Source organism: Lichenostomus cassidix, chromosome 18 (genome assembly GCF_008360975.1).
Source record: "Lichenostomus cassidix isolate B80296 chromosome 18, HeHo_3.0, whole genome shotgun sequence".
Taxonomy (NCBI): Eukaryota; Metazoa; Chordata; class Aves; order Passeriformes; family Meliphagidae; genus Lichenostomus; species Lichenostomus cassidix.
Window position 1 is genome coordinate 4316141 of NC_139498.1, and position 17669 is coordinate 4333809.

Consider the following 17669-nt stretch of genomic DNA (forward strand, 5'->3'; position numbering starts at 1 on the left):
TCACTAAAAGAACAAACTCTGCACTCCAGTTTTAGGCAAGCTGGTGAAACAAAGCTAATCTGCAGGTGTCATATTAACAAACAGCATGGGAAGGGGATTTCATGTTTCATAACCCTGTGCACCACAGCTCATCATGCATGATGACTTAACAACTTTCACTGCAGGTATATTCCTGTTCAGGCTATCCAGAAAGGCTCACATGATGCATGTATAATTTATGGAAGATCAATATTTAATCAGTCATTAATAATGCTCTAAATGGCTTTAAGGACATCTTTACATCCAAAAAACTGAAAACACCTACTCTTTCTAGTCACAATCTTCTATTTAGACACTAAACACAAAATTTATTCTACAGTCAGTGCAGGGTCTGTAGGAAATCAAATGTTCAGCTGGATTGACAATGGAGCCATTCAGCCTCCTGAACTCTCAGCCTCAGTTCTCAGCACATTGCACACACATGGATACTCTGTCCTGGTGACAAGTAACTAAGACAAAGTGAATTTATGGTTATAAAATGCTTTCACTCTTTCTCCTGATTTCATTTCCTTAAAGACTAAACAAAATTAGAGCTTGTCTGAAGAAAAAGAATGAAAAAATTACCTCTTGTACATGACTCATCTCTCAGTGCACACACTCAGCTCACTAGGTATGCACTGCTTGTAAACATCTCAACTCAACTTCTAAGGAAGGTTTACAATTACAATAGGTTTTGGACTACAGTGGCACAGAGGTCAGTTTTGTTCAGAAAGAACTGGATGTTAATTATTTTGCATAATTGTTCCAAGAAGATTCATCCTCAGCTAGTTTCCTTTTAAATTTTTGTTATATCATGTTGTGTAACATTGTAATATTCAATCCAGTGAATGTCTCCAAATCAAAGACGCTTGAAAATGCCTAAACTGCTGGCAGAACACATGGAATTCTGCTTAGTTCTAATCCAATTTATTCTTTCAAAATCCTTTAAAAATAAGGCAGCTCATGATATCAGCCTGTCATTTGTAACTTCCCCAGCATGGCCACTCTGAAACATGAGAGATGGAACAAGAACACTATATGGATAAAATAATGATTTATTGGAAGCAAATATTCATACAAGGTATAAAGTCAATCACTTCAATAGTTTCCTTTTTAACAAGACAAAGCTACTTCATTACCAGATTTATTCAGAAACAGGATTAGATTTAGGAACAGTGTAGAATATTTTAAATCCCTGAGATTGAGGCACTCTCATCTTTTACGCACTTCCTGCCCCACCCCCTGAAAGGTGCTGGAAATTTCATTTCCTGCTCAGTTAAGCTTTTAGTGGGTTACCATCCATTCTTTATCAGCATGAAATTTAAAAAAAAAACAAGCAAGCCCAAGTTCCACATCAAGCTCATCCACATTCAGTGGCTGGCACCCAGTTTAAAATTACTTCCAGTTTCAAGTTGGTATCCAAGCTGCTTTATAGATAAGGCTACTGACTCTGAAGATAAAACTTGTTCCCCTTAAATCAGACATGGAAGAAATCACCTCGTGCTTTTTCTTCTAGCTGGACACAGCGAAGCGTTTTTACTTTTCGTATAGAAGTATAGAGCTGTGAAGGCTTTAGACTTAAGTCTTTTTACATCTGGATTTAAGGAAGCTTAGTAACAGAGACTTCCAGTTCCTACTGCACATTTCTCGTAATTTACCTCAGCCCTCAGCATTTTTTAGGTTTATATCAGACAGAGAGTTTAGAATGACACACTTGGGTAGCAAAACCATTTCCTCCTATGCAATGCAAATGCCATTACTGAAGTTCAGTAGGAAGCCACCCTGTGAGGCAGCAAAGGCAGATCCAGGCATAAAACATGCAGTCAATTTGCAGTCCAAGTTCAGACATATTTTCTAATAAGATCATTGTCTCTTGTGCAAGTATGCAACATGTCTTTCACAGAATTCCTCTAGATGACACCTGACAATCAGCATAAGCAAAGCATGGGGAACAAGGCTAAACTTGAGTACTTTCCAAAGCTGCAGCCGATGTTGGTGTTACCCTGTCAGTGGCCAGGTCTTCAGTTGGAGATGGAAAAAGAAGATATAATAAAACTCAAAGCATAACGCAATTAAAATAAAATTATTTCCAATATTAGAGGTAGATTTTATCCAGTGTAATATATAACAGCCACTCCTGTAAGAGCAGAGATCTAGGAATTAAACAACTCAGATCAATTTCTATACCTATGTGCTCTTAGAATATTTAAGGCAAGCTTTTTGTATATCCTTCAAGAAAGCAGGCACACCGCTCTGTAAAGAGAGAAATGGAAAAGTCATTCTTGTATAATGTAATCAATAAAAACTATAAGCAAGATGAGAATTCCTATTATATAGATCAAGGCCTTCCAATAGATTTCTAAGATCTAATATACAATTGTCTAAGATACAATTCTAAGATCTGGTACAGAACATCAAACCATTCCTCGAATACTTCAGGAACAAACTTCATCATTGAAGTTTGCTTGTCTTGAGGCTAATCATATATGCTCCGAAACAAGAATTATTTGGGGTTTGCTGCAGAAATGTACCTGCCTGGTTAACTAACCAAACAGGAATTAAAATTAATAAATAAATAAACACTATAGTCATGGGAGCAAATAGTGAGACTGTAAATATAGGACTGTATAAAAGCTAGAAAGTCTGCTTCAGGAAAAATTAATTGTACCCAACACATAGAAGATGGGTATGAAAGCAGTGAATTTGTTGTTTGAAACAAATTGGCCAAAGATCACTGTGTGTTAACCTTTACCTACCTTGGCAGCCCAGTTGACCAGCCAGGATGGAATCATGCCACCAGGATCATCAAAATAGTACATATAGACTAGAGAGGAGAAAGAAGTTACCAGAAAGTTATCTGAGGATTAGCTCTAACACACTGCGACAGAAGATGTCAGTGTGCATGACTGAAGCACCAACTGCAACAGTTCTGCTCTAAATTCTGCATAAAAAAGTCAACTTGTCCTGAAGTGAAATGTGAAGTAAATACAGGCATTCCCAGTCAACCTCTGGGAAGCTGACAGAGCTACAACACTAACTTAGATTACTGCAAACCATTTTTGGCACCCTGTCTTATAAAATAACACTGTCTTTAAAAGACTAGTCTCAGACAGGAGTCAAGCTCTAGGCAAACCCTTTAATCTATACGTCTGTCAAACACAATACTTGAATCATTGCTGAGTTAAAAAAATTGCAGCAGAGTCTCCCCAGCTGAACTGTCTGGCAGGAAAAGAAGTACAGACTGGGGGTAGGATGGCAGGGCAGAAGGAAGTGGTCAGTAGACTATTCTTAACCCAGCCCAACTGCTAAATAAAAGATTCTTCACAGCAGTGCACTGCACTGGACATTTCCAAAAGTTTCATTAATTTTAAGGTACCTCCTGGCTTAAAATTTCCAGTCCCTGTTTGCGTGTTTTGCTAATACATACATTCCCTCTTTACATGACTTGTGACACATTTTCTTGACCTCTTACCTTTAGATCCAGCCTTGCCATCACTTTCAATTGCCAGGCTTTGTTTATAGCTTTTAACTCTGATAATACCAGGCTTTTCAGGGCACTGAGGAACAGCCACACTTTTTGCTAGCACAACCCAGATCTTCCTCCCATCCACATCCATCTCCCGACGTTCCCTAATATAGACATACTGCACTGCAAGTTGAGGAGGCATGTCAAAACAATGTCAGTTTGAGGGATGAGGAATTGACAAGTGAATTCCATCACAAACAGCAGCTCCTCCAAGTTATTTCTCATGCCCCTACAGGATTCAATCCTGCAGAGCAGTAATTCAGCTATGGGAGCTCTAGCTGTGTGTGGGAAGAGGCACCCACACTCCTCTTCATGCATTATATATACTCATGTAATGTGAGGACTGCAAGGTCTTAGACCAAGTGCAGCAGAGCAGTGGAAACAGTTCATTGCTGGGATTCCTGGATGACCAAGAAGCAAAAACTGCAAGAGGAACAAAAGCTTGAAAGGATACATCTCTGTTTGAGAGAGGAAAAGGGTACTTCACTTCCCAGTAGATTACTTTTTCACCATCATATGTTTCCTCATAAAGTTCTGTAGTTGGAAAAAGAAGACTGTTAGATATTTTTAATTTCTACTGCAACAGGACTATTGATGGGATCAAGAACTGCTCAGATTTCTGACATAAGTACATCTCACATGCAACCCTGATTTCAAAATTGATATGTATGTAAAATTTTAGCACTAAAAGACATTAAGAATTGCTGTACCATGGTTGTTAAGCAATCAAATACACAAAAATAGGTGGCCTGTTTTTCTGTGACTATTGAATTAATTGGTGGGAGAAAAACCCCAAACAAACAAAACAAAAGCAGAACAATTGGGGAAACAGAGTCAAATTCCTTTTCCAATAGTTTGCTCATCCAAAGCCTTTCCATCTCAAGGCTTCTTCCTCACCTGTGCATGCTTTGCACAATTATAAGTCACAAGTACAATATGCTTTTTCAAAGGCATGTCATTACCCTTGTAAATTATACTGAGTTAACATGGAACTGGGATGAGTGCAGCTTTCTAACACCTGAAGATATCTTGCATGAGTGATTAATGAATTCTGGAAAAGCTGTCAGGAATTTCACAGCAGTATACACAGGCAACAGCAAACTAAAATCTTGAGCAGTTTATGAGCCTTCATTACACCACCTTCAGTCTGCCTGGAAACTCAAATCAGAAGGCAGCAGAACTGGGAAAAAAAATTAACCTAAGAATAGTGCCTAAAACATGGCAGTGACTCAGTCAGATAGTAGTGTGGCATGAAGGAGAAAAATGAGTTCAAATCAAACCACATAATTGAGTTTGAAAAGCTGTCTACTGTACAACTTCTTTCCCTGAGGCACCAACTGCCACTATGAGGGCAATGGACCTGACAAGCCATGGGGCTGAGCCAGGGTGAACTCCTGTTGGCTCAGGGCCTGGAGTATAGAAGAGTGTGATCCAGAAAGGTGCTTCACCTTAACAGTCAGAATGGTCTTTTCTTCCTTTGGAGCAGACTTGTGCCTGAGGTGCTCTGTATACTCCAGAGCCAGCCACAGCCCTTTCAGTGGTTTTGAAAGTGAGGCCAGAATAAACTGATAATCTCATTGATAAGGTAAGAATAGTGCCCCAGATGGGAGATTGTTCCCCTATATAACATGTTCCAAACCAGGCTTCTCTTAGTGTGCCCTGCAAATCAGCTGTCACCCACAGAAACAGCTTCTCCTCTTCTCCAGCTGGAGCAGTACTAGATGCACCTGGTGTTGTAATAATCCACAGCATTTATGCTTTCCACCAGAGGTCACTGGAGCATTGGATTAGTCACTTTACTTTCACTTCTAACCACAGTGCTTTCCTTTTTCAAAGGCACCATGACACTGTTTTAAAGACCCTGACACAACTGTTACTAGCTACCTCATCTACCTGTGTACCTTTGCAAACACAGGAAAAACACACAAGAGGTGAACCATGTCCCACCTGCATTCACTTCCAAGCAGAAAAAAGGGCATTTTAACCAATAATCTGATTTCATTTAGCATCACTACAAGGGATCACAAGTCCATTCTATCCATAATAGGCACAGAAGCCCTTGCTGCTTCAACAGTCAGTTATTATAGTTAAGTTGTTGGAAAGTCTGATCTCAATCAGGACAGTGTTGCAATCAGGAGTAGTAAGTTTCAGTATTGCTCAGGCCCAACTATTCTGCATCATGCCACAGAAGTGTGTGGTACCTCAGTCACTACTCTACAGTTTAGTCACAACTTCCCTGCTGAACTGGCAGCTGCAGCACAAACCAGGCCTCAGGATGTCCACATCTCACAGATATTATGAAGCATTCAGGACCAGTTGCCTTTTCAGCGAAGAAGGCAGCTACTTCTGCTCTAGTTGGGTTTTTATTTCAGTGCCAGCCAGCAGTTCAGCACAGAACTCTCCCTTGGACTGCCACTTGCACGGCTGTAAAAGCGCCAAGGAATACAAAAAGTAACACAAAGAGCAAAAAGGCTCTCAATGGAAGTTTTCTGGGTTTTCTTCCTAAATTTGAAAGAAAAAGCCTAGGCTTAAACGGGGTTAATATTTAAAATGGTGGCTGGCACTATTTCATCATATGTACAACCCTAAAGAATGGTTGGGCTTGTGTTGGTTTTTAAATTGGAAGGAAAGCATTAAGTTATGTTTATGCCCTTCAAGAGTTAATTTCTGTGAAATGCTGGATTTAAAACACCAGCACAAGTATAAATTAACAGATGAACAAACCATGGTCAGCAAGGATATAAATGTCAGCTCTGCAACATTATCTAGTTTTTAGTTTAAGGGTGTAGCTTCCCCCAACGGCTTCCTTTCTTTTCTCTACGAAGGAATTAAAAAAAAAAAGTGTTTATTTAAGAAGGATTCATTTCTCCTAAATGTACTTAAAGACTACTGAAGTAACTCAGTATTTTTACATCCAATACAAAAAATATTGAGTCCCACTCTGGCTCTTTGTTTCATTAATGGCAAAGTGGCCTTTGCCACAAGAAAGCGACTGACCATTTTGACAATTAACACTCATTAATGAAGACACTACTCCTTACATTTGACCAAGTACTGACTGAGTTAAATCTGTGGTTCTCTGTATCAATACAGCCACAGGCATTGTTAGCAATCATTCACCATGGAGCTGTCCTAAACCTAACAAGCACAACATTTAACAAGTCTTTGGTTTTTAACACTGCTCCTTGTTCAGCAAAACATTCTGACCGCTTTTCAGTTTTATTGGCCTAAACTGACTTCAAGCACAGGCTTAAAAAGGAAAGGCTCCCCATCTTTAAAATAAATGGATTACTGAATGTCTATATCAGCTGAACCCTTACCTTGTCACTGCTGACTTAAGATGTTTTAACATCATATGGATATCCAGGTTCAACGCCCTTTTTCAAAGACAACATTAAATAAACGTAACTAAATTAGTTATTCCTTTCTCTGTGAAAGTCCAGAGTTACCAAGTATTCTTTCGATACACCCATTCCTGACAGTAAAAGGTGCCAAGAACAACCAATGCTTTCAGGAAAAGATATTCCATCATGCATCAAACTGGTGGAAGTCTGAGGAAAATTTTTCACAATGAGAACAAACAGCCATTGAAATAATCTCCCCAGGGACAAAAACTGGAGACTTTTAACACTCAGCTGAACAGGGTGCTGGGCCATCTCGTCTTGACTGTGCTTGACCTTGCCAAGGAAGGTTGAACCAAATGTTCCTAAAGGTCCCTTCCAACCTGATATTCTATGATACACTGCTCTACTGCCATATGCAAACAGACACAAAATTTCTCCATTTCTTCCCAGAGCATCTACTAAAATTTAACCTAAGCATTACAACAACTAGAAGCTACAAAGCGCTCCAGCACACCCAGTGATGCCAGTCATGTGCTGCAACCAACATGGAAAGAATTCATTCCAGAGGAAAGATAAATGCTCTTGAGACATTATCTGTTCCAGAGCAGTATTTACTTGTATATTTGCAGAGTGCAACTTCATCCCAACAGATATTTAAGTCTGACCCAAAGTCTTTGGAGGAACAATCAATATGAACTCGAGCTTGCTCTTACACTGCCTAGAGGAGCCTACCTTTAACATACTGATCCCACTCTTTTCTGAAATCCAAGTCCATGTAGACATCCACACACAATTTTGGGGGACAGTCAGCAAGACCACCAAAGATTTTATACTCGTAAAGTCCTGATTGCTGTGGAAACAGAATGAGGAAAGGAAAAGTCACACAGGAAAGGGAAGTACTCTGCATCAGGGAGAACAGCTGAAGGAAGTTAGGTGGGGCACAAACTACAAATATGCTCAAGAGCTGTGAAAGCAAGTGTTCAAAAAAAACAATGCAAGATCCAGTCTTTAACCTCTCAACTTTTTGATCTATACATGAAAGTTTAAATCCAGCCAGGCTGACCTGCCCTGCACAATGGTTGTTCCTTCCCTTACACCAGTACCCTTTTACTTCATCAGGAGTTCCAGAGGGAGCATGTTTCTTCACACACACAGTCCCCTTTTCATCTCCAGAGGCCAGTGCGGACTAAATCCTGCCCAGACTAAATCCTGCCCACACTGAGAAGCATTAAATTCTTGTGGCAAGTTAGTTATGCTTATACATCAGGCTGTGATACAAGAATGCTTTACAATGTCCATGCTTATATACCATGCACTGTTTTATCTGCTGTGAATATTTATCAGCTATTTCCTTTCAGAAAGCTGAAGGGGTGGGGCGCAGGTTAGCTCCTATGCTAATGTTTTAATGTTACTCTCAACATATGGAAACTCCATCTGTGCCTATAGAGCAATGCTTGTGCTATTGTTAGCACCGGTTCAGGACTAAATTACAACAGTGATAGTATTTTGAATGTACAGTAAAGAAATAAAATTGAGGCATTCCCAATGTATGGAAGGATTATACAACATTCCATTGGTGAACAGATGAATTATCTTCTTTCCATCCCCTTCACAAATCAGCTCCAGAAGACAAAGATTTGAAGTACCAGAAGATAATAATGTGACCAAGAAGCTTAAGCTACTCATCTTCAGTGTGGCTTCACTGAAACACCAGTCACCAGCTTCAAACCCAAACTATTCAGCACCTATGCAACCCCATGCACTCATCATCTTTATAAGAAGCATCAACAGTTTTATTCTCATAAGAAAGCCAGCAATTTACAATAAGAAAGTTAAAACAAGAGTGAAATGTTTCAGGTTCTCTGAGGCCTGTCATCAGGAGAGTCAATGAGCTTGGCTGGAATACAGCACTGAGCAGGAAGGCCCAGATCTATTCCTGAAGCCTGCCTTGAAGACAAGGCAGAAAGAGAAGGCAACAGGAGAAATAATTGCTGCTTTCAGCTTCCTGGACTACTGGTGCTACAGTGGAGTTGCAGTTCACTAAATGCTAAAAGGTAATTTTTCCAGTAACAACTGAAACAAAGACCCTCTTCCTAGACTTGGTTCATCTCCTCTTGTGTCAACTTGAAGCAACTGAAAGAGAAAACAGGAGATTTATTTCCCAGTAGAATCAGATTAGACTTGAAAAGGTTCCTTGCATCCTACCTAGTGTGTCTATCCAGCCTAAACTAGGGGCATTGTACACTACGTAAAAAAACAAACAAACAAACAAAAAAGGACAGATACCACTAAATGTTTGGGGTTTTTTAGTTTCAAATAGTCCTTTTAACTCATTAGTCCTTTTATATAAAAGCACGAGAGGATGAGGAGGAGAAGCCTGAGCTTCTTTCCATCCCACCAGCTGCTGTTCATACAACAGCAGCACAGGCACTGCAGTAACCAGGGTACCCCTGGTCCCATTTACCCATCCCACTGCAGCCTCCAGCTTCCCAAAGTTCCTTTGCCTTCACTCACCGCGTGATGCATTTACAGGTCTGGGCTGAGCTCTGATCCTAAAGTCTCTACTTCATCCACTCAGAAGGAACACCCCCAGCACCCTGTACTCCATCAGCACACTAATTCCTGCACGGATATCTGGCAGGCACCCCAGCCTCGCCTGTGCTGTGTGCACTCATTGATAAGCTCAACTTGCTATTGCCAGTTACCACATCCACACTGTAAACAGGGACTATTTATCACTGAAAATATTCCAAGGCCTATGAAGTGACAGGTTTTTAAAGAGGCTTTCCCCATCCCACTTTGCCTTTAGCACTGCCCTGTATGCTTGCTGGTTTTTTCTGATATTACCATGTCTGAAAGGACTTTTCAGAATCCAAATACAAAATTGTCATGGAAAGAACAGCACGTAGTCCAGCTTTGTAAGGAGCTGAGGAAACTATGATCAGTGAGTTAAAGAGATAGGATATTTACACATACATATATTTATATATGGATTTAAAAGTCATTACTGAAACATAAATATGTATCAGAATGGAAACATTGTCAATCACAAGTCAGTTCCTAAACTAGAGAAGTTCTTTAAAGGAGTCAGCTGCTCCAAAAGCAAAGAAAATTTCATTCCAACCCCTTCTGAACTACCTGCCTATTTTAGAGGGAGAACGGTGGAAAATCAGTGTGAAGGGAGTTTTGAAGAGAGGCAGGAGGGGAGAAGGAAGCCTGGGGACCAGGATGCTGTGACGCGGGAGATGCTCAGGAGCAGGTGCGCTCCCTCACCACAAATCCCGCCCCGAGGGGGCTCGTTAGGATGGAAGGCACATCAAACACCCCTCCGGGCCGAGAGCCCCTTCCCCCGGGAATTGCTCCATCCCGCAGTTCCCGAGCTCGGCTCCCCGGCACGGTGCGCGGGAGGGGGTCACTGCGGCCCAGCAGCTTTCCCATCAGCAGTTAATGGCATTACCCGGAAAGCTGCTTTCTGAGAGCCTGGAGAAACCGAGCCCAGGCCTGTGCGGGGATCCGGCAGCTGCGGGGAGGGTCGAGCCATCCCTGCCAGCCCCCAGCCCCGCCACCGCTCCGCCGCCGCCCCCAGCCGCGCCGGGCCCACCTCGTTGTGCAGCCGGTAGATGCGCACGCCCATGTTGTCCACCAGCAGCTCCCAGGGCCCCGCCGCGGCCGGCGCCGGCTGGTCCAGCTCCCGGCAGGCGGCCCGAAACTGCTCCTCCGAGAAGCCCCGCGATGACGGCCCCGCGGCCCCCTGCACCGCGGGCTGCCCCGCCATCCCCGGCGGCGCCGGGCGGGCACAGCGCCGGAGCTGGCACAGCCCGGTCGGTGCGGGCACAGCCCCGGTCGGTGCGGGCACAGCCCAGGTCGGTGCGGGCACAGCCCCCGAACGGTCCGCCCCGCCCCGCGGCCGCCCGGCCCCGCCGCGCCCCCCGAGCCTGCGGGCCGCCAAGGGGCTCGGGGGTCACCGAGCGTTCGCAGGGAGCATCGCTGCCCTGCCGGTGCGCTCCGTGCGCTCCCGGCTCGGGAGCGGTGGTGTCTTTAAATGTGTGTGACACATTCCAGCGTGGTGCCGGAACGGGGACAATGCCGTGGGGGTGATGGCCATGGCCTTCCCTTTCGGGTGTTGCCCTAGGAGAGAGAGTGAGCACTATAAGGTGCACTGGGCTCCTCTTCCAGGATGGAAGAGAACAAAAAACCCGCTGGGCTGAGCTCTGGGGCAGGAGGAATCCACTGGCAAGGACACACTTGGCATCTTTCCTGCTGCCCCTTCCTCTTTGCCAGGCTGGGCTCCAGTAGGCTGTGCCAGGGTCACACTCATCTACCCATAACTGTATAGCAGTTTTGGGGTCTTTATATAATATTCTCATATGTACAGTCCATAGGGAAAACCGCTTTTTAAAATGTGAAAATGTACAAAAATACACAAAAATACATGTGCCCATATTGCTCAGGCTCCTGCAGTGGCACCACCTATAACGCTGTGAGGCTGGCACACACAGCCAAAGCAGTCAGGCCCTCAAAATGTGACTAAGGCAGGTTTTCTCCTGGGAGTCGTAAATCTGTTTTCATGGCAACTTTATTCTTCTAATTCCCATGAGAATTTCCTGCTGAACACTGTGTCTTCAGACTAAAACCTAAGCAGCTCTGAGCAGTGGGACGTCATCAAACCTACTCACTGCTAGCATTACCCAATGTACTTGGTGGTAACCTCTGTGCAAGGCTGGAATAATGTAGTGTTTTCTAGCTTCCCTGCCAAGTGGCTGAGCTCTTTGACAAAGAGTTCACTTATGTCAGCTGTCCTTTCCAGTTCCAGTCAATTGGTTTGCAAGCAGAGCATGAGGATTTCTGGCTGACTGGTTTGGACATACAGGCTGACCATGATCCTTGCACAGTCCAGAAAACTTTTGGAGAGAGCATTTTGGCAGAAGGCAGGATGGTATCTCACAAACTTCCTCCCAGCATGTGAATTTGATGCCAGAACTTGACCTGTGTTTTGAATCCATCAAATCCATTTTGAATCCAGTGTCTTTATAAAATTATATCAGTAATGGTGATATATACCTGCTCACACCTTACCTGCTCTTGCCTCCCTAACAGTGAGACTGCTAGGCAAACATTTCAATTATTTTATTGTTTGTAGTATGCTTACATGAATTACTAATACTTGTACAATAGATATAAATATTTTGGCTTATTTTTGTTCTTTGTGAATGATGATGCAATGCTCTTAGTCAGCATTAGGTGAGACTGAGTTAGTTTATCTTGCAGAAATATTTCTTCACTTTTGCAAAGCTTCTATCAAGTTGCTGTTTCACTTTTAAGTCCCAATCATTCTCTGAAATAGGGCTCAGTGAAAGTGAAAGTGGTTGTAGCACGTTTGCACAGAGGTGACTTTGACCCAGTATGAAAAAGGAGGAGTTGTGAGTCAAGAGCTGATCTTTAACACGCAGCAAGGACATGTGCCTGTGAGATTACATGATCTCCTTGTTTGTGCAAAAGGACTGAAGTGATCGCAGCCCAACAGTGCCTATTGTTTAAGGGTCAATGTTTTGCATTATACGGTTGTCTACATGGCATCAGTAAATTGGCCAGAGCTGCCTGGCCACTCCCTCTTTCCCCAGCACTTTCATGGAAAAAGAGATTTATCTCACAAGGCCACTCTAGGGACAAAAGCTTTCAAAAAAAGGCATTACTATGTGACCTTGTTTCTTGGTAAATAAGGAGTGGTGATTACTAAGAAAGCACAAGCTGTTCTGAAAAGAGAGTTTATTTTCTATTTTCATGTATGTTTACGTAAGTGTTGTTATTTATCGCTTGTATGTCCATGTATTGCCCTTAGCTTAGGGATAGAAACTGAAGTTTGAACCCAAGTCCTTTAGGATTTGCAGCACTGGGTATTGGCTGTAGGCTGAGTTCAGGATTGACTTTCTACTACACTGCGGGACAGCAACTGCTCTGGGGCAGCTGGGTCTGGAAACAGGAACCCAAAGGCAGCCTGGATACAGCAAAATCCAGTCCCACACATGGATCAGGGACATAAATACCATCTGAATGAAAATAGAGGGTTACTATTCTGGGGCAATGAGGGGGAGTTTCAAAAGTGCCTGTGACTTAATGCCCATAATTAGTGGATCTCAGGCTTCAGGTTAGTTACCCTCTAGTGTGGCAGTTAGGATACCTGGTTTTCATCCAGCCTTCCTGGTATGGGAAGCTTTAGATTTCATCCCTGTCATTGTTCGAGGACAGGTTGGACTGGGCTCTGAGCACCTGGTCTAGAGGAAGATGTCCCAGCCCATGACAAGGGTTTGGAATCGGATGGGATGATCTTTAAGGTTCCTTCCAACCCAAACCATTCTATGATTTTATGACTCTATTTAGCTACTGCTGTTCTCCTTGGTACCTCGAGGAAACTTGCTGATCTGGGCTATCAGTGGGATTAATGTACCTAAATCTCCCACCTGTTTCTGGAACTGAAATAATCTGTATTTAATTCCAGCCTAACAACTAACCTTTCTGTTACTGAAGTCAATGCTGAGCCATCCAATGAATTCTATGGTGTGGAACGAAACCAGGAAACTGGACAACTCCTGCATCAGAAAATCATATGTGGCCAGAAGTGAAAACGGCATGAATATTCCATTGATGTTTTCAGGCCCCAGGTGATTTTCAGTGTTTGTTTTGGATATGGGTGTCCATATGTGGGAGAATGCTCCCAGTTATATTGTGTTTTCCTGCATCTGTCTCTGTGTGGCACTGGTGCACTTTGAGAAATTCTTGGAGATGAACTAAAGATGTGCGATTTTGATGGATTCAACTGCTGTGCAGATATTTATATATTATTGTCATTCCATTTGACTCAGTGCATTCTGAAAACTTTGCAAAACTGCTGAATAGTCCTGCCTCACCATTTATACAATATGCACATTTCCAGTATACACAGCCAAAGCAATTGCTAGCTTCTTCTGCTGTTGCTTTATTGACTACATCATGTACAAGCCTTTCTTACAAATTGTTTTATGACTTTTGCAGTCTGCAAGAAGAAAATTTTTCATCCAGAAAGCTGAGAAGTAACAGCATCTCCCATCACACCTGTCTGTGAATGTGTAAGGCAGTCTATATTCTCCTGTCTTATATGAGTCAAAGGGAAATCTGTTTCTTCAACATTTTTAGAATATGCAGAAAATCTAGCCTGTCTGCCACATCAAAACCTTTATATATTTTACATATTTTTTATTCCTATGTATTTAGGCAGGAAGGGTGACCTAGAACTAGCACAAGACATGCATTGCTTGAGCTGTCAAAAGATGTCTTAAGTGGCCATTCAATACTGGTTTATAACGGCCTTCTTCATAGAGTTGAATTTAACCCCAAATTATGATTATATCTCTACTGAGTATCTCATTTCAACAGAGTTCAACCCAATCAGAAGTGGATTCAGACAGTAACTGGAGTTCTGCAGTTTTTCTGCCTTCTGATACTAAATATTTTTTTACCTTTGGTGGATGGTTTATTATGCTGGACTCCTGGTGTCAGAACCCATCTCTTTCATTTGGCCATGTTTACTTTTGATTTACACCTTTTAGCCACAGTTTTTCTGGAAAGTAACGCACTCCCAGTGCAAAATAAAGTGGAGATGGTGAGGTGTGACCTATTTCCCCAGCCTTGAGGAAAGAGGGGTAATTTTAAACTTCACTGTAGGAAAGAAGGGATTTCACCATTACCTGCATGATGTAAAATGACTCATTCAAAAGATAAGGCAGCCTGTTTAGATCTTGACTTGGTTTGGTAAATGGCTGTCACTACCACACCCTCTACTTTCTTAACTTGTTTACATGGATGTAGAAATATTTTCTAAATGTCTCCTTTAGCAGGTGATGCTAAAGCAGATGATATATATGAAAAGCTCTCTTTTGTGGGAACAGCAAGAACTGGTTGTACTGCAATAATTCTTGGTGTTCTTTCTTAAATACCCTTTAGGTCAGACACTTGCTGTAAATTTCACAAAAGTCATCTATTACATGGGAGAAAATCTGTGCAGTATTTTAGATAGATCTTGTGTATAAATTTAGTGCTAAGAATTGTAGTGAAGTAGAACAAAGAAAGACTCGTCAGACAAAGTATTTCAGCTGATAGCCTGTGTAAGTTAGCTAAAAGCTCATAATTTTCTTTCTACTGCTGAAGAGTCAATAACAACTGGCTGAAATGCTCCATGTTCATTATACAGACCATTTGCAGAGAGAACAGTGTATGCTCTTTATGCCCTACTACTGTCAAGGGAAGCAAATGAAATGAAAATGTCTCTTTACAACACCCACTAGCTTGGAGAAGTCACTTTTTCAGCTCTTTGTCTGCATTTCCCTTCATGTCTTTGAGCCCTGTAAATTCTTTGGGTTACTTGGTGCAGGTGGAAAACCAAGAAAAGAGATCATTCCTATTTTGAAGTTAAATCTCAGCTGAATCTGCTGCATCCTACTGCAATAGTCTCTAACAAAAATCCTGGTTATGGTGAAATGATAGCGCCTGGAGTTTGCTCCCAGGCTTCCCCAGGCTTGGCCAGAAAGCTGCCACGGTGGCCAAAGATTCAGAGGTTCTGTAACCAACTTATGCAAGGTTGAGGAATTGGCTTCTGGTGGTGTGATGCATCCCTCTGCTAATTAAAAGCACATGTCCACATAAGGAATGCAGCTCTTTAGATGGGAACTTCATGTAATTATGAAAGCAGTGGGAGATAAGAATAATTGTTTTCAGTTCCAGATGCCCTGTCTTCTTCAGCACTGCAGGACGATTAAGTGAAAGTCGAGGAGGGCAATAACAAAGTTCACATGCACAGCAGGATAACTGATGTTGACCAAAGTACTGGTAGGATCTAATGGAGTTCAAAGAAAATTCCTTTCCATACTCCCAGCCACCAAAGAGGTTTCTCACAGTCATGATAAGCACATCCATTTCATGAGCCTGATTACCCACAGAGTGGGTGGTTTGCGCAGCTATCAACCAACTGGGCTGAACTCCCCTGTGCTGTGAACTGTGTTAGTGAGAGGGGAGATACAGCATTTTATGTGAAATTAGTTGCTTCTCTGGCTTAACTGGCTTTGGACTCCTTTTAGACTCCATTCCTCATCACAAAACACACACACTGCATGACGTGGTAAGGACAATTTACAATGTATTAAACATGTTGAAAGAGTGCTTTCTCAGAGTTTCAGTAAATGCAGTAAACTGACGCGCCGTGTCCGTGTGTGGGCTTAGGGATAAAATAAAGGAAAATTCAGTGAAGGGTTAGAGAAAAAGGCAAGAAAAACTAATTGAATAGGGAGCCCACAATGGTTGTACTTTGCCAGATTAGTGAGTCACTGTTTGCTGTGCAGTTAAGGCCCAGGAGACTGTTAGAAACTCAAAGGAAGCAATGAAGTATTGCAAGTGTGTTTTAGTCAGCAGAGCAACAGCATTGCTCAATTTAGGAGTAAAACTGCTCTCTCACTAGGCGCCAGTGGGTTCCAGAATCACACAGGCTTCTTGCTTATCAGGCCAGCTTTGGGGCTGCACTTCCCTCTAAGCAGCTGTGCTCAGGCCCCAGGGAGGAGATTTTGTCATTTAGGGCAGGTCCTAATGGGGAGCTATGTATCATTGAAGCCTGGCAGTCCAGGACTGTGAACCTGTAACCCCTCACTGCAGCTGTTGCTCAGCCCTGAAGTTTCCTCAGCTGTTTGCACTGAATTTCTACAGGTGCCAAACGTGCTGCTCCGGGTATGTCTGGTCCTTCTTTCCTTACATCCTTGGAAAGCCATGCTCAGAATGCAGCAGGACCGTAAAAGGCTGAGGTAGTCAGTCATCCCTTTTTTTAAAAGCCACAGGGCTGGTGCCCACGTTGTATTCAACCCTTCAGTGCCTGAATGCTACAAACCCATCCTTCTAGGGAAGAGCCCACTGAACTCTCAGCACTAGAAGACATGTCATTCCCATCACTTTTCATGGCAGCTTTTATGCTTCACGGCAAAAAATAATAATTGCATGGAGTCTAGGAGAGAGTGTGACTTTTTAGCCTATTGTTAGGGCATTATTGTTAGGGCATTATTGTTGGGGCATCCCAGCTTCAGAATAGTTCCTCAAAAAATCAGTTTTGTGAGATATCTTATGTAAAACTTTCAGTATTTTATGTAGTACTTTCAGAGATAAAGTTGGCATGGAAAAATAAGAATGTACAATTGGAGCTGTGGATGGTGCAAGCCTCGGAGGGAGGTTCTCTGTTAATGTAGGAGGACCGAATACTGCACTGGAAGGACTAGAGAGGAATTGATGTAATAGGAATGGGGTGAAATTTAGGTCATGCACATGTGCTAACAGCAAGAATTTCTGATATAAAGTGAGAAATGAAACTGATACTGGAGAAAAATCCAGACATCCTGAACAATCAGAGGAAAATTACGAAATGTTGGTATTTCTAGTAGGACAGGAAAATACTTGCACTTCCACGCAGAAAAGTTGGTAAGGCCACATCTGAAAAAATGATTGAAAATAAGCCTGAGAGAGTTTAATTTCTCCCTCTTAGGGCATTAGAGGGTTAATTGTCAAAAGAAAGAATACTTGCTTCAGCCAAAGTCTTACTTGTCCATGTGGAATTGTCTGTGAATCCATGCAGATAGAAACAAGGTTCCTAGATATCAACAGAATAAGGCTTGTAGTCTCCAACAGGAGGAGAAGGAAACCTCTCTTTTTTGAGGTGGAACTTGTCAAGTCTAATAAAGATAGTACTGACATGGCTGCCTGCACTGGGAGGGACG

The 17669-nt window shown here is 42.5% G+C and overlaps 1 protein-coding gene across 1 annotated transcript; it reads right to left on the bottom strand.

Moving 5' to 3' along the window:
* Window positions 1-1053: 1053 nt before the first annotated feature.
* Window positions 1054-10935, bottom strand: PCTP (phosphatidylcholine transfer protein). The gene is made up of 6 exons (XM_085077597.1): window positions 10490-10935; window positions 7621-7738; window positions 3999-4078; window positions 3491-3662; window positions 2775-2842; window positions 1054-2271 (listed from the first exon to the last, which is right to left on the bottom strand). The coding sequence occupies exons 1-6, from the start codon at window positions 10661-10663 to the stop codon at window positions 2206-2208; spliced, it is 678 nt and encodes a 225-aa protein (XP_084933723.1). The 5' UTR covers window positions 10664-10935; the 3' UTR covers window positions 1054-2205.
* Between the last annotated feature and the right edge of the window lie 6734 nt (window positions 10936-17669).

Coding starts and splice junctions, on each gene's coding strand:
- PCTP (XM_085077597.1), bottom strand. CDS start 10,663: ATGGCGGGGCAGCCCGCGGTGCAGGGGGCCGCGGGGCCGTCATCGCGG. Junction 7,739..10,489: donor TCTACCGGCTGCACAACGAG/GTGGGCCCGGCG, acceptor CTGTTTCCACAG/CAATCAGGACTTTACGAGTA. Junction 2,272..2,774: donor TGGTCAACTGGGCTGCCAAG/GTAGGTAAAGGT, acceptor CTCTCTTTACAG/AGCGGTGTGCCTGCTTTCTT.